The sequence below is a fragment of the Strigops habroptila genome, chromosome 1 (assembly GCF_004027225.2).
Source record: "Strigops habroptila isolate Jane chromosome 1, bStrHab1.2.pri, whole genome shotgun sequence".
NCBI classification, from domain to species: domain Eukaryota; kingdom Metazoa; phylum Chordata; class Aves; order Psittaciformes; family Psittacidae; genus Strigops; species Strigops habroptila.
The window spans coordinates 137,758,149-137,776,094 of record NC_044277.2 but is presented as its reverse complement, the minus strand read 5'-3'; the positions used below and the strand labels follow the sequence as shown (position 1 = coordinate 137,776,094).

General features: G+C 41.3%; 1 protein-coding gene across 4 annotated transcripts in view; it reads right to left on the bottom strand.

Annotated features, from left to right (window-relative positions):
- Positions 1–17,946, bottom strand: part of RARB (retinoic acid receptor beta) — a 309,913-nt gene that overhangs the window by 38,941 nt on the left and 253,026 nt on the right. For all 4 annotated transcript variants that reach the window (XM_030495408.2, XM_030496212.1, XM_030497034.1 and 1 more), the window contains one exon: positions 8,180–8,321. In XM_030495408.2, the coding sequence (XP_030351268.1) occupies positions 8,180–8,321 (142 nt within the window). The remainder of the gene's footprint in view (positions 1–8,179; positions 8,322–17,946) is intronic.

Below are 17,946 nucleotides of genomic sequence, written 5' to 3'. Positions count from 1 at the left end.
AGTCCTTCAGGCATGTTTGGGTTGCTGCAGTTCAGATTTCCCAGAACTCTTGGGAACAATTTACTATCTGTCTCATGAACCTTGGCTACTGTAGATAACATTTTCAGGTTGGCCTGACAACCAAATAATCCATGTTTAGCTTCAAGGCTCAGGACACTGGCCATTTGCTCGTTCCCAGACTGATATTTATCTCATCGTCATTTCTCCATCCTTCAGATCAACATCCCAAAATAAAAACCAGCATCAAACAGAGAAAAAACAAAATAGTCAAGAAGCCACAAAGTGCCAGTACAGAAAGTATAACCCACATGGTGCAATGGCAATTAAGAGAAAGAAATGCATCAAAGATGCCTGTGCCTCTGAACAGGAAAATGATCTGAATGAGGAATACAAAGCAGTGAACTGAGTACATAAAGGAAGAATGGAAGCTCTGAAACAAAGCTTTTGAGGTCATGGGATTGGGGTCTCAGCAGTTATATCTGCATGACCAAGCAAGTGTGGCCTCAGCCCTGTGCTTCGGAGTGCATGGACTGAGCAGGGACAGGCTACCTTCAGACATCCCATCTGCTCTTACAGCAGCATTGCCCAGCACAGCACAATGCAGCAAGGGTAATCCAGGGTTTTGCCTGCCATGAAAGCAGCCGGAAGGCTAAACTCAAGAAGAGGCAAAGGCTACCTGCAATGGCAACATGAATGCATAAAGCCAATGTCTTTATATGTATGATCCAGACTAATGCTATTACTTCCCCACGGACACCGCAAAACCAAAGTGGGGGTGACAAGAAATAACAGAAAAAGGCCACAGAAACAACCAGATCCATGTTAAGAAGCGGCTTTGTAAGAGATATCCGCCCAAAATGCCTTTTACTGGGAAACTGACTGAGAAAGCACACTGATGATCCCTAAAAAGTCCCAAAAGTGTGAAATGAAAAAATGGGAAGTTCCACTTATGTCAGTGCCACTAACTGCCCTCACAGAAGAGCCGGACCTCCAGAGAAGGTGGCAAATTGCAAGACATAGAAACCTGAGCTGCTAGCATCAACAGACAGGCATTAGTCACTTCATGGGCTCTGATTAAAATGTGCTCCCTTTAAAAAAAGAAAGGGTTCAGTCAAGTCTGAGGACTTTGCTAGAGCCACTGAGCAGTAACATATACTTATCCGGAGTGTGCTGCAGGTGTAAGGAGAAATTAGACTGTACGCATGTTACACTTTTCACTGGTTTTAGTAATCTCCAAGTTTCATCTATAATGAAAGAAAAGTTACTTGTACAATGACTCTCTGCCATTCAGCTGAATTTCTTCCATGGGACAAGATCAGCTGGTGTTCAGAAAGTCCACTAATATCTATTGATACTTTTGCCTTTCTTAAAGCACATCTCTTTCAGAGTACTTTTCAGGTACTGCAGTACAAATGATTAGGAGAGTAACTTTAAGTGTCACAACTTTAATAAAACACCTTGTTAAGCAAGAACATGAGAGGCACACATTTACAGTTGCCAAGGACTAGGACTGATGGATGCAGACAAGGGCTGCAGAGAGCACACAAGCCCTGGTAACTTCTGCCAGGATCCATGTTGTCATAGAGACAGCAGAGAGCGATCAAAGTTCACCACAGTAGCTATACCTTAGTGAATAAGTCTTAATGTAACTTCCAGCTGAGGACATGTAATCAATCTCTGTATGAAGTTATTGAAGGAATTCCCTTTATGCTTACTCAGTCCTCAAGAGCCCAAAATGAGGGAAAAGGTTTTAAAATATATATATTTTACTACTTCTAAAGGCAACCCTAGTGTTTCTTTTGAATAGAGGGAGATAGCTGTTTCTTTTGAAAAAGAAATTATGTAAAATAATATGAAAAACTTGATAAAAGGTGTTCAATCAAAACCAACAACAAGAAAAGGCATGGAAAAGGTAATTCTAGTGCAGCCTGGCTATATTGGCCATATGCAATGGTGTCGCTCTGTTTCCCCTGATACCTTCCCTACAGAGCTGGCCAAAGCCCTGGCGTCTCACTGCTGCTCTTCTCCTGTTGGGTTCAATCCACTTTTACACTGCAAAACACAGGACTTTCCCTGATCTCTCTTCCCTTTCCATGCCTTACTCCTGGCATCTGCCTTCCCAGTGGCATTTGACCCCTGGTTTATCTTCCCATGGGGCAGCAGCACCCATGACCCTGCCTGGGTCCCTGCTCTGGACTCCATCCCACCACCTGGGAGGTATGGGACTCCAGAGCTGACAACAGGCAGTGCAGAAATGGTGCCAGGGGTTGTTTATTGGCCAAGGTCTTCAGCTCTTATTATGGGTTTTCTACAGAAGAAAGGAGAAAAAAAAATAAACTCGCAGCAGTAGTGTGTTATGGTTTAAAGTTACAGCTATTTGTGTAATGCCTAAAAGACAATGAACAGAAGAAAAAGAGAACCTTAAGACACTATTCATATTTTTCCCTAACATTTTAGGATATAAAATCAGAGTAATTACTAAACAGTCTTGAGTTGAGCAGGGTTCACTAATCATGCTCTGCTTGAGGAATTAGGAGAGAATTTACTCAGCCACATCATGAAAGGTGCCGATAAATTGTTCAGCTGGAGAGTGAACATAATAAAAAAAAAAAAAATAAAAAAATCATTTTTTATGTTATTTTCTTTAGCAGTTTATTAATTGCTGCCTGAAATACTTTTCTGAAACACAACGAGCTGCAAATGAATTCACGGGCTATTAATCTGCTGTACATGGCACTGGAGGGAAAGCTCATTAGGTGAGTTGATGCAATTATTGCTATTACATAACCATCTTCACAGAACATAGAGTAAATTATGGATAATAACATTCAATCTAAGTTGCTCCTTTAAACATTAAAGCTGGCGAGTGAAAGCTATGCAAAATCAGGGGGAAAGGCTGAAACACAAAGGAGGCAGACCCCAAAAGCAGAAAAGGAAACCAGACCTGCTTCTTTGAAGACACCAAACCGATGTGAAAAGCAAGAGATGTTTAACCATGTAAAACAATGTGCAATAAATAGAACCCAGTTCTCTACAAGAGAATTTTAATTGTATAGAAATCATCTTCAGCCACCCTACATAACAAAGTGTGTGTTATCTCTGGCAGAGGACAGACTGATACTAGAGCACTGCGGATTTTCCAGCAGGAAACCCTTCACGTTGGCTTTGCTCTCACCTTAAAACATCTCCCTATCAGTGACACTGAGAATTTGGCATTAACTTTTAAAAGTTCCCAGCTTCTTAGCCTGAAAAATAAATACAAGCATTCCTATGTGACAGGCAACTTAATAAAAAAATAAATATCCAACTTTGATGAACAAAATGAAAAAACCTGTGATCTGTATGGCTGGGGCACGGTTCCCCCACTATTTAGTAACTCTAACTGTTAAGAATTGGTATTTTCACAATCTTTCACCTTCAAAGCACTTACAATACAAGGTCTCCCAGCCTGTGTAAAAAGACTCATCGTTTTCACGCCTCAAGATAGGAAAGCTAGTCTAATCAGCTTGTAATGTTTAGAGAGAGAAATTAGTCCCAGAACAGAATTCAGGGGGTTGTGATTTCCACTCTGATATTTAGCTCGTGCCTCTTGAGAAAGCATGGCGAGTCGGCAGGCGAGGCAACTATGCTGGAATTCCTGAAAAAGCCCCCAGCCACTGCATGGTATTTAGGCATCTAGTTAAAAACCTAGCCCGTAGCAAAGCAGAAATATTTCTTAAATCCAGTGCTTTCTCTTGGCTATAAATATAAAAAGCAGTTCAGTTCTCAGTAAAATAATCTGAACAAAGATTTCATGCATTCTAATTAACACACTTTAGAATTACATCAGTGGAATCTGCATGAACTTCTCAAACACAACTACGCAGACTAGTCACTCACTGGAGGTACAAACATGCTTCACTAAGGAGTCTAAAAGAAAATGAGACTGAAGATGAAAAATACAAATATGACAGTTCTTCAAGTTGATGTTTCCTGGTTGCCAATTTAAAACCAGAATTAAAATAAGTATATCAATTCATTCTATTACTCAGTAGCAGAATGTAATAGTATGTTCCGAGAAGCATGAACATTTAAGTATTCTAAGACTTTCAAGTCCGTGACAAAGAGTATCAGACATTTCTGTGCAAGTTTGAAAAAACCAAACAACCAAACCAAACCAAAACAAATATTGAGCACAAAAACTAGATTCTCTCCACTTCATGGTAATTTCCCTGCATTCCCTTCCTTCCTCCTTCCCTCCCCTCCAGAGAGGCTAATTGTAAGCAGATTTACAAATCTGAACATTGCTTCAGTGCACTGAAGCAATCTGGAACAATAATTCTGTGCCTTTATAATTTTGCTCTATTAGAGCTCATTGCAGATGAGACTTCTCTGCATCAGACCCCGGTATGTGGGCTGGGTGTGCATCTGAGGAGGACTCCAAAGATCATCAAGCACAGTGACAGTCCTTGCTGCCTGCAAATTTCATACGGGAGGATGGAAGTGGAAGAGTTGCTGGACTAGGCTGAGCAGTTGTGGCAGAAAGAAGCTCCATTTTCTTCCCGCTTGTACCCTGCAATAAATCCAGTTTCTTTAAGGGCAGGCTTCACCTTAGAAAGCATATGTTCCAGCATCCTGCTTGAAAGAGTCCATTATTGTTTGAGAGCTGCGCCCAGCTTCCTGCATTCTCCCGTAATTGCAGGAGGCAGTGCTGTACGCGTGACCCCTCTCCAGCTCCCGAGGACCGAGGTCCATGCATCCAGGCAACAGTGTGCTGCTTGCTGGCACCTGGGGTCAGGCCAAGGATGGCGCTTCAACATCAGCTTAGAGATCACGTAATAGAAGGGCAAAGGTTAGTTTCCTAAGGCTCTCTATCACATAATGAGCCACTGTCAGCCTTAGTAGCCTTCCCACTTCAGCAGCAGCAGAAAAAAAATCCTGTGTGATCACTGTGTCTACATATTAATTAAAAAAATTAACAGGCTGGAAGGGTAAGAAGGATAGAAATAGTTGGAGTGGGGATCAGAGCTTCAGATGCACCTACACACTGTGAGCACTCACATGGTGCATGTGGGTACATGAACTGATGTGGGACAGCCATATAACATATCCAAAACCCAATGCAATGCTGGTGGAGGGGCTGGCTCCAGGCGTTTAGGGACAGGTCAGGCTGCAGGGACACAAGCTCAGGAGTTTCTGAAGGAGAGGGATATGATGAAAGACAGCAGGGCTTTGTTTCAAGCTGTGTTTTGCCCCGCTGCAGAATGATAAGACAGTCATCCCTAAGTTGTTTCCCCTCACACCCTTTGTCTTGTCTATCTGGCGCACAAACCTTTTGCAACAGTGACTGCACAGTGAAAGACAGTCCCTACACTAGTGGGATCCAGTGTCAGTGGGCCTTGCAGATACCATCACAAGGCAAATAACTCCACTCCTGCCCTGGAGGCAGTCTTGTTATTGACCTCTCTTGATCAGATCTGGGGAGTAACATGAGGTCAAAGATAACTTTTTTCCCCTGCATGAACAAAACAACCTATAAAGAAATGCAAATGCAGTGCATTCCTTCATAGTCTCACTTCATTCCCTAAAACAAGATAAAAGCATACAAGGAGTGCTCAGTACCTCTTCTCTTCCAAAACACTGCACCTCCATTGTTAAAAGCTTACCTATCACACTGGCTAGGCAGCCAGTTCTCATCTTATCTCTGATGATTGTGTGTAACGCTCATTAAGCTTAAAAAGTGTCACATATGCAAGTACTTTTGCATGCTCTTTAAAGACAGAACAAATAAACACAGAACTGTAGCATTAAGCAGATTATTCTGTATACTGAAATTCTATGTTTACTCCTCCTTTGCTCCTGGGAACAGACCTTGAGGTTCCTATTTGCAGCTGCCCACCACAATTATTTCCCTATCTGGGACTGCTTTGAGCATTGGAGGCTTGTTTCCCTATGAGATTTCCCTGATACTTTTTTCTGTCCTTTGTTCATGGCTTTCATGTTACAAGGGAACAGAAGACAGAAAACCAAAATGTGAATAAGGTACTAAAGTAAAAGAAAAACCTCTCTTTGCTAAGAAAAAGCCCACTGACAAATGTGCTTTTGTTTACATAAACTTCTAAAGAAATGGAGTAGAAACCTGGAGACATGTATGAAAGAAGGTGAGATAAGAAAATAGTTCTTCAAATCTCTTCAGAGATTAAAAGCTCCCGTTTCTGAAGGGATGACATGGAATAACTTCAGACTTGGTTCTTAAACCCAGAAGACAAGACACACTGCATTCAAACTGATGACATTTTAAATAATTTCTCTATTCGTTTGCAAATGCCTTCTTCAGAAATGCAGCCAGAGGACATCCCTCACTTCTCTCCAGCATCGTCTGTTCTCCCTCCAACCTGCTATCCTCCTTTCAGTGCCTGTAGTGGTTTGAGATAAAGGCAACTGCCAAAGGGCAATTTCACTCAGTTCACGCAAGGAAAAAGGCAGACCAAAACCTTAATTTCTGCTGGCAAAGCTCCAGCTATCCCATGGGAGAAAACAAGCCATCATCCAAAAGGCAGTAAGTCTTAATACTTTACCCAAAGTAACTTTGGTTAATATGTTGGAAATACTGCTGATATTTCCAAAACCAACTCTGGTGAGATGTTACAGCATTTAATAAGATTACTATTTCATGCCATGAATAAAATCCTTTAGAATTCAAGACCAACAAGCCCTCAGGTGAAAAAAATGTGGTTTTTCTTCTCTTCCAAACTGCATTATACTGATTTTATCAAGGAAAAAAAGCTTCATGTGCGCAGATACATATGTGGTCAAATGCCTATCAATAAAATCCACCTCATTCAAACTCCTACCTTTACGCATCTTTGTATTTAGTCTACCTTCTATTTTACTCCCATGATGGTCTGCACTCCAGTACATCTATACATAAGTATAGGTAAGTGCACTTTATGCACATGAGAAAACTAGAAAACCCAACAAGGACAGTGAAATCATGGAAACCCTAAGACCTCCTCCCCCAGTTGCTTCCAACTTTATGTTGGCCCTTTTCAATAACAGTCATTTCAGATTTCCACGAAAAAGAGCTGGAAATGCTGCAAAAGAGTCCTAAAGATGCATCCAGTTCTTTCTCTGCTCCTCAACACTTCCTCTGAGAGGAGAGGAAGGAGAGGGTGGAAGTGTTTATTATTGGAATTGACTAAGATCAGGAACATCCCTGATAGAGGCAAAAACTCTCAAACAATCAAACAAATCACTACACCAAAGAATTTTTTGCTACTGTAATCACTCCAATCAAAACTGAGAAAGTTTCAAAATTATTACCCCATAGATAGGGATTTGAGAAGACATTTTTAGCTACATTTTATGCTTGACAGGGATATTGATAAACTGGAAAAAGAAAAATCACAGATTTCTACCTAAAAATTTTAAAACATTAACTTAAAGGGCAAACCAGAGATTTCTAGAAAAGAAGGGAGAGAAAAAGCCTTTGGCAGCACCTTTACATAGTCAGGTTTACTGGCTTTGCAGGTTTAGAAGAGGATTGCCAACTTGTTTCACCTTTTGGAGAGACTCCAACTAGAAAGGACAGAAGACTCAAGGCCGTTATACCATCAGGTTTGTAAAAGGGCACAAACTGGTACTACTGCTGAAAGATAAACCTCTGCCACAAGCACCTGCAGCACTGGCACAGGGGAGAAGCTGTAAGGCTGAAGAAGGCTGCTCCCTGCCAACAGGAAGCCCTCGTGAAGTGACAACCTGGGCTGACCCCAGGCCCAGCAAAACCACGAGCTGGTCTGCAGGGCAGAGGGAGGATGGAAACCGAGCTTAAGAAGCCAGTGCTGTTCCGCTTACACCTTTGTCCCAAGAAGCCATTTCTAGAGCACATGTGAGATAATCCAGTCTAAAGCAAGTATTTCTGCATTAGTTCCTTTAGAAAACCTGGCAAAACTATTCACTTGGGCGTTTTTACACCCACACAGACAGTGTGTTGCAGTAAAAGTTCTTAATGGATGGCATTTAGACTGCAAAGTTCATCAAGTACAGGTTTGAAGTCGCGTACAAAATTCATACTCCTTTCTCTGCATACAAATGCAGACACTGGCTTCAAGCACATAATTGCAAAATATTTTTCTCCCTTGGGACTGCCATATATACGTAGGATATGACAATCAATAAATTGTTTCTGAAGACAACTTACATTCTTTGGACATTCCCACTTCAAAGCACTTCTGTAGTCTGCAGTACTGGCAGCGATTTCTGGTAACTTTATTGATAACACAGTTCTTATCTCTGTGACATGTGTAAACCATGTTCTTCTGGATGCTCCTGCGGAAAAAGCCCTGAAATCAAGAAAAAAAGAAATCAAACTTTTGAGCTTCCCATAACCCTTAGAGACAGGCACTAACATTGCTTTAAAATAACAAAATAAATTCAAAGTTATGGCTCAAGTATGGCATTTTTAAAGATTCAGTCTTCTTATAATTTAGTACTGTTTCTTGCAACATAAGACTCTTCTCTTAAATAAAAACTAATTAAATAATGCAACCTAAGGCCAAAATAAACAAAACGAGGACTAGTAACAGCATTCAGGAAATTAAGTCCTAGATTTTACAAAAAAGCTCAAATAAAAATAGTTTGGGCTTATAGGCGTAGTAATAAGTTGGGTAAACAACAGCCTTCCTAACAGATCCACTTGGAAGTCAAACACTCATCCAACAACCAACAGCCTCTTTCGGCCTGAAGGTCCCATCTATTTTTGTTGCTGCAGAGATTCCCTAGTTTGTATGCTGCACGTACAAAAGAGAAACCCAGGTCTCTCAACTGCTGGAACTCTGACAGCAATTAATGAGGCTTCTGCAGGTGGAAGAGTTCCAGCATCAGGTTATTGAGCTGTGAACTTGTAAAAGGTGCCAATTACAGCATTTTTTTTCTTATTCAGATACAGCTGTGAAAATAATCAAGTAATTACAATGATCTTGAACAGAAATTAAAGAAAACTAGAGGTCTGGTTTGTGCTTAAGGGACACCATCTGACTGGGTTCGTCTGACAAGTAAAAGAGAGAAAACCAACCATAAATGGCAAGGTTAGGTGGCACGGAAAAAATGGCAAAACCTGAGTTATTTCTTTATCTGTATGAAAAAACAAGCTTCAGATGTTACCATGTAATAATGAAGGAAAAAAAGACCAACAAAAAGAGGATTACATTTTAGAGCTCAACCCACAGATATTCAGTGAAAGCACTTCTGCAACAGAGATTTGGAAATTTGACAGCACTATTTAACCTTCTCACTCGGATTTTGAAAACCATTTCAGCAAGCACCAGGGTCAAATTTCAGTCAACATCATAGCATTATGGAAGAATAGTTAGCAATTTAATATTTGTTGGAGGGCTTGAGAGGTTAAAACTCTGCAATGAGCCACATGTCTACACCCTACAGGGAAACAGTAAGCTTCATGCAGTAGACAATAGCTCCATGTCCACAATGCATTTGTCTAAAGATGCAATCATGGTAAGCTATAAAATTGGCTCTCCTAGAAACACTCACCAAGATATGCAGGTAGTAAAAAGGCCAAAACCCCTATTGCTCAGAGTTAAGTAAGAGAGTTTCTGGCCATATGATCAAGGAGTGGTAGGGCAGGCACGGTCAGAAAAGGGCTGGTCATAAATTCCTTGCACACCCAACACGATATAGATGCTAATGTTCTCAAAATACCTCAGATTCACTCAGAACTGAAAAATGTCATTTTAATCACGTAACCCCTTTCTGCAGCTCTTGCACAGGCAAGCCTCATCCTGAGGTTAGCTCCTCTGACTTAGAACATACTTCATACTACCATCAAAGAGGTAAATAAAAACTCTTCACTTCTTTCTTTTCCTCAAGCATTAAACACAGAAGAATTTAAAGCTATTTGTTTAGACAATTAAAACCTTTTAAGTTATCAATAACACTGCTATTTTATATTCCACCCTTTTGATCGTTAACACTGCTTGAATTTTTGCAATGGAAAGCATGGCAAACGTGAGTACATTTGTTTACTTGCCCAGAAGAAAATTTACGGTAATATTCACATACTACTTTCTTCCTTTGATATTACCCTGAGATGCCCAGCTCTGCAGTAATTGCTGATGATGCCAACTAGAAGAGTAAGGAGTCTATGGCATCTATTTTGGTTTAATTCAACAGGCAGGAAGTGCGAGCTGTGTTGGTTCAAGGGTCTCTATATAGCTTATTCAGGCATCACTTTGTAGTTGGAAAGAGGTAGGGAAAGGCAAGACTAGCAGCTTCCCCAGCAGCCACCCAGCTTAATCCAGTGCTGCATGTAAATTAACACCCACAGTCACGGATGGAATAACTCTCTTAACACCAGCCTGACAGGGGAGAAAACAATATGGACCAAACAAACAAAACTGACCCTGTCAACTGACTCATCATGCTCAACAACTGGAGTAATTACAAAAAACCACCAGCCCCCAAAGCCGCCTCTTTGCCTGCACATGCTTTGGGGCAGAGGCTGCCATGCATCCATGCTCAAGAGACTTCTGGTTTACTGACACAGGGCACTACTTGAAATGAAATATGAGCTTCAAAAGTGTCACCCAATACAGGGAAAAGAGGAACCAGCCTCCTCTAAACAAACCTCTACTTCACCAAAATATAACCAGTAGCTAACGATACCCACTGACTGATCAGTTGTTCCAGTATTTAGGTGCAGGTTCTGCATCCTTTTAACCTAGGGTATAATTACAGCCCACCAGGAAGGAAAGCAGAGGAGGTTGGCTCAGTCCTTACCATATAACGTTGACCACACAATCCAACAGAAAAAGGTGATCCAACTTCTGCAGATATAAAGCATTCATGAACTCATTACTAGTATAAAAGGCTTAAGAAGAACAAACTCCGAGAAAGCAGATCTCCAGCTAGAAATGGAGACAGTTTCTCCAACAGCCTAACCTCCACAGTCAATGTCCTACAGAGTGAATGCTATAGACGAGGACATTAATTGTGGAAGCTTCGCTGCTGTTTTGCAAATTACTTTTTAACACCCGTATTTGATTTTCCTCTTGGAGCTACTCACAAAACAGAAAGAAAAATTAACTTGTTTACGTAAAATGTTCAGGTGGAAAAAAAAGGTTTAAAGTGGTCCTGCCCAAAACTAAGGATGTGTTTTTCAACAGTATGTTAGTGCCCGCTCCCCATGTGCTGTTCCCCAAGACAACAGTGGGATACTATTTCTACTAAGATTTGTTGCAAGCTTATTTTAAAACCTCAGCAAGACATCACCAGAAAGATTTATCTTTAAATTTCCCTCCAGGCAGGCACTGAAAAGAATGCCTAGATTGTAAATATAATTGTTTCTTTGCATACAAGCTCCAAACCAAAGCCATTGTAGGGGGAGTGATAGGAGTTCAAGCACCAGCAGGCAAGGAGTACAAGGGCTTGATTTCCCCACCCGCCTCCATAACCTGTCCTGTGCAGCCCTGAGTTTTGCAAGCAGGGTCGTGCTCAGAAACATCTCATGAATCTGACACCGGGCTAAAAAACAGACAGGGTCCTGTCTATCCCCCTGCGGGGGATTGGACCTCACCTGCTTTCGTTACCTGCAGCTCTGCAGCGAGAGAAAACCATGCAGGATACGGGGTAGGCAGAGTGGGAGCTTGCTGCCGGTTAGACAGAAAAACACATTTAAACCATTTCAAGGCTGGGATACAGGTAGCACAGGTATAATGCACAGGCCTGTTCACTAAATATAGCAAAGTTAGAAGCAAGCCTAAGTTTTTGTCCAGCTGCTTTTCCTCAAACGATTTCCATCTGATCTCACAACCCCAGCAGATTCTTCAAAACCCAAGAAAATCTGAATGCGACCTAAACTTAACAAGTAGTCAGAAAATTCAGAGACAGCAAACCACCATTGCTCATAAATTAATCAACTTCTAGCACCTACTGGCTCTTGGAAAACAAGCTCCTATTTACTGTAATACATTCACCTGGAAAGGAATTTGGCTGAATATTTACATGAACAATTTTTAATGCAAATATTTTTAGCATCCTGTCCAAATTAACACCCTGTGATGGGAGATGAGACACTGCTGTGCCAAACCCAAGCACAAATAGTTCTCTGTAATCTAAAATGCCTTATGAATATATATATTAAAAAAAATCTGTGAGACATAAAGCATTACTGTCATACATAATTGTTTTCAATAGCACTTACAAAATACTTGAATTTAAAGTAGAGGAAGCTACCGAAGGCCTATCATGAACAGTGATTGTTCTAATATTCCTTTTATCCACAACTTTTGAAAGAAATATGGATCTCATGTTTTTATTTTAGCAAAGACAAACAAAGCTTTGCAGAAATCGCACTTCTGCATTAATTCTGTTCTTCATAGCTGCTTCTATTGACAACCTTTATACACAGCATTTTGGACAAACATTTCAATTTTTAATCTCATCTTTTCTGTGCACCACGCTGCGCTCCTCCCAGGCCCACCAATCTTGTTATCTTAATGGATGACAGATAGAGTATCACTCTGACCATGCCACATTAGGCGTCCTCATTTACCGAGTGCAAGGAAAAAATGCTGAGTATAAATTATTCAGAAATCTATTGTATCAGCATGTGTTCTCTGAGCATCCACCACTGGCAGAGCAGACAGATTATTTTTCACTTTTAATTGTGTTGCTATCTTATCTGCCACACTGAAAGCAGAGTGATATGTGAAACCGTATGTATCAAGCAGCAAATAAACCCAGTTTACTAGGTCTATCACTTAGACCTAAATAACCTATCTAGTCAATCTAACTTCAAACAATGCCATAAAAAAAACCCACCTCAACCTACTCACCACTTACTTTCTTTGTATTTGCCTGCCAAAATTAGAGAGCTCCGTACACAGCAGTGGTGCCCACAGAGAATATTAACTATTTCAGTGTTATTTTGAATGCCAATATGCCACTGGCTATCTGAATACAAAGGCGGTCATTAAGGATGACCCCTCAAGACAATGTGAAGTGTTTAAGCTTATGAAGTCTTAGGAATTGTTAGCATGAACTGCTACCCTTATGCATCTGAAAGGGATGCAACTCCCTCTCCTTCCCTGTCCAGTTGATTTTGGCAAGTCAGAGGATTTAGAGTTCAGGTTATGCACACTGCATGAAGAGATGGACCATTTGATCTCAGCAACGTCTTAAAAACATTTTGCCAGCATTGGGCATGCCAGATCTTATTTGCAGATGTGGTGAGCTTACAAGTTGCAAACTTGCACTGCAAGCGAGGGACAGGGTAATCAGCAGAGAAGGCCTATTGTGAGTGAGCTCAATCTGTTTCAACAGCCTGCTTAGATCATCTGGTTCAGCTTTGATTACCCCCAAACACACACAGCCAGCTATGACTCCTGCAGGTTTAGAGGCCATTCTTTGGCAAATTTGCAAACTAAACTGTGTGAAGTGTATTGCTACTTTATCATAAAAGAAACAAATGAGAAGGAAGGACTTTTCTATCGTACAGTTAATCAGTCACTTATAAACTCTGACTGACAGAGCTCTGAAGGGAAAAATTAAAACCAGTACAACTGAAAAGAACATCTAGCCCATAGCCTACCTGAAACCTCGGCTGCTGGCTTTCTTCTGAAATAGGGGCTGTGTAAATATGCACCTTTTCTACAAAGCAAACCTGTTTGTAATGCATAGCCTCTTTTCAACCTACTTATTTCAATCATTCAAGTTACCTTCTATCCTTGCTAACCCTGTAAAATGTACTTAGGTAAGTTAAGTCCCCCATTCCTGCTCTGTCTGGAGCATCAACAGAGACATTTAAGGTCTCTTTCAGTAATGAGATCTGCACAAAACTACTTTGCTCTGTGCCTAGGGAATTGCCCAGGTATATTCACAATGTGAATGTGGCTTGCAGTATGTTTATTACAGGTGACAGCAGCCAACGAACAAAAAAAGCCCTTCCTCACAAAATCCTGGTAGGATTAGTGGTCAGGTTAAGGCAGAGACACACAATTTTTAGTTATTAACCAGGAATAGTTGCTCTGAAAGGTCTTGATACCACGCAATCCCACAACTAGAGTTGCATAGAAAGGCTTACGAAAGACCTAAAATTCCCAACATACGCTGTTAAGTGATTCCATATAGTCCAAAAGACACTGTAAAATGGCTGCAGCCAGAACATGAGACTCCACAAGTAATGAAAGCTGCCAAAGCAGCTATCTAAAAGGAAGCTAAAATGAGTGTATTCCCAGATGCACAAGGCTTTTCCGGGATGTCTGCACTGTCTATCACGCTTTGGAAGTTACAGCTTGCAGAATAAACAAATTAATTGCCTGACACTGTGGCTGGAAACCACCGCTGGCACAAAATGGAAGCAGCTACAACAATAAGTAGAGGAAGGCTCGCTGCCAGGAAGCAGAGAAATTGTGCTGCTGATGTATGTCAGGGCAGGACGGGCAGATCTTTGCAAAAACAAACGAATAAATACTGTTAAATGTCAATAGCTTGTAGAGAGCACCTAGAGATGCCTGGCAGCAGAGGGGCACCAGCCCACCCTGGGAAAGGGCTCACGGTTTGTCTGTTGTTGCTGTTATTTCCAGCAGAAACTCTCTGTTCACCATCCACATTTCATCCCATCTAGCTATTTATTCTGCACATGAAGAGCAGCCGTAACCTTCCATGGATGAAGAAACCCAAATTCACCATTGAAAACATTTTTAAATTATTATTTTTTTTTAAATCAAGAGAACTCAAAACACTTCATAAAAAGAAGCAGGTGCTATCCCATGTCTTGCATATGGAAATCCAGACCTGTGGACCTAAAAGCAACCCACTAAGAAGAAAAAAAGGTGTATTTCCTTTGCATTATTTTTACACAAATGGACAAGTTTGAAAGGTTTCGGGGTCTTTTTCATGAGGGACGCTCATCCACAACTGTGAAAAACTCTCCAGCAAAGACAGAGCATGTCATATTTGATAAATCCTAATAGTTTCAAAGGAGTAAAAAGTCTTGTGAGCCTCAGAGGGCAGGGAAAAAAAAAACAAAACACAACCCATTTTGACAACAGAGCTTGAAGGAAATTATTCATGGTGCTACTAATGTCAATTAGCTGTTAGCCACTGGTAAGGCTGGAAACAAACCTCATTTTTCATGGTGCTCCACGCCAACACATCCTCTGATTCCACAAACCTTGGCCCAACATTAAAAACATGCCCCAAACAATCAAAACTGCCAGGTGGTAGAGAGGCAGCTACTGAGAAAACAGGGGAGATGTGTTCAATCAGCTGCAAATCTGCAGCAACTGTATTCCTCCAGCAAGGGTACCATGGCATCCCTAAGACCATGCCTGGCTTTCTCCACAATTTCAATTTTCACTGAACTTCTGACCTTTTTAGTAAACATGTCAAAGTCTCCAGACAGAACAGTCATCACCTTGAAACAATATGTGAGGGGAAGGAACGGCTGAGATTTTCTGCTTCTCCACTTCAGTAATTTAAACAGAAAGGAAGGCACTGGTGTGCACTTCCATCTGCTTTCTTCAAATTAAATAAAAAAAAAAGATGAAGTGTATATAATTAAAAAGTTACAGTTAACTTCCTTTCAGTAATGTCTGTAGGATGATTTTTGGCCTGCTAGGAAACTCCAGATGGGAAGAGTAATGAATATAATTTAATACGAATAACAGGATATCAGAGAAACGCTTTTCTGAGTTGCAGCGCACTGAGTTATTTCACACAGTTTGATAGAGAACTCAGGAATGAATTATTGCATTTTGCTATTTTCTTATATTTTTGTTTATGCAAATCAATTCCCTTTAACCCAATCTGTGGAGGACCACACCTATAACCCAATAAAATCATAAAATGTCACTAGGATGGTCGTACAACTGGCTAGCACTTATCCAAAGGGCTGTATGTTGTTAACTGCTCATCGTTTTTTTCCTCTCTTCCCCTCCAGTGCCTCAGGATTTATACCACCAATTAAGACAATAATGAGTGCCCCAGGTTGACCTCCCAGGAGCAAGAATTAATTAAGCGCAGTATTTCTTCGTAAAGAATGACACTTTTCCAAACCATTTATGTAGCTGTTCTCTTGCATGGCAGCACGGTATCAAGAAAGCCTTTCCAAATTGTTATCCCCCAAACGTATGACTGATTTTGGTTTACGCTCATCATTTGGGTCTCTGGTTTTACCCACTGGGTTTCTAGGGGACCAGTTCCAAGAACAATGTCACAATTTTACTAGACATACAAAGTAGTAGACCTCCTAGTAAAAACAAACAAAAAATCCCCACCAAGCTATACCCACATGCACTGACATGCAGATTCCTGCAGCAGGCAGAACAAGGAAGAAACTCATGTTAGCTATGCAATTACTATGCTGCAATTACTTGTAGCAGTCTGCCAAATTAGCCTCTCCATTTAGCTGCTGGCAGAGATGGAAACATGTGACGAGGAAAGGGCAAGCTCAAACACAAACCTACAAGGTAGAAAGAAGGTATGTGCGTGCTCCAAGGAGATTCCCTGCACTGGCAAGCTTTGCACGTTCCTCCTCCTCCTCCCCTCCCAGCTTTCACCACAAAGGCTTGCAGAGTTCCTGCACATATTTGGTACCACAGTTATCTATCAGAAGAGGTACAGCAGCTTTAACTAATTGTCAGCCAATACAAAAATCCCATCATTTCAGCATCACCTGAATTTACAGAGGAGCTACTTCCTAACCCACTATCAGCAATCAAATGTTTACAGCTCAGCTGAAATAATACTGCAAACTATGCCACAAATATTTATACATCCCTCAAGCTGGCTGAAGTGCAATTCCCCTTGCTCTAGTAGAGAGATTTGCGCAGTTTGCATGCACAGCCAGCTGTTCCCTGCTCCCTCCCAACCCACCCGGAAACAATGCAGCACCCCAGCCTGAGCCTGGCCAGCCCAGTGGGTGCCCGTGATTGCTGGCAAGGAGCTGGCTCTGTGCATGTTGCAGTATGGCTCCCACTTGTCTTCAAGACTCAGCATGTTTCTGTGCTTTTTGTCCAACCTAGGAGTTTTGAAATGTGCCCAAATCTGCAGCAGAGAAGTTTCTGAGAAGGGATGAAGTGACATCTGAAAAGAATGCAGAAAGCAACCCAAAAATATTCAGAAGAAGGAACATTGACATAAACATGCCAAAAATAAAACAGATGTCTTGAGCATTACGCTTCCTGGTACATTTTTCAGGCATCTATCTGAATGACTCATCAACACACGTTAATTATGTCTTCACGTTATTTTTTCTTTTCTCTTAGTTTTGACAGTTGATGTCTAAACAAGTATGTTGTATCGGGTATCTTGAAATCTGGCAAGTAATGTCTTGTACTTAGCATTTTATGCTACACCCTCATTCCCCCACATTCAGTGACAAACTCTGTTAACACAGAATTACCCACTAAAACCTCGGATGCCTGGAGACTAGAAATCAAGAGTTCAAGTAAACACCCAGAAATATGCAAGTCTGGCTCTCTAGTACTGGCAGTAGTCAAAGAAAATTACCTTTCCACACTGCATCCGAAACTCATTACCAAAGGCGACAGCAGAGGGATGAGTTGGAGCTGGACCAGCTTGGCAAACCCACCATTTTTAAAAGCGAGACGGTGGCCATCCCCCTCTGCCTGGTTCCTGTATGCAGTCAAAGTACGCACGGTCAAAATGGTCTCAACAACATGGAAAAGCAGGCTGAGAAAGGTGGATAAAATCCAGCCTGTGCCAGTGAAAGGGATTAGCAACTGCACAAACAGAGCCAGAGGAATCAACTGACTAGTTCCTCCAAGCAATAAGGACTCTTAAGGTAACACTAACTGGAGGTATGTATCTCATTGCAAACACTGACACAAATCATGCTGAGACGCTGAAAAAGCATCACAGCTTACAGGACAAATGCAGCACTGCTTCCACCCTTCCCGGTGCTGGGCACCACTGTTCATTCAACCA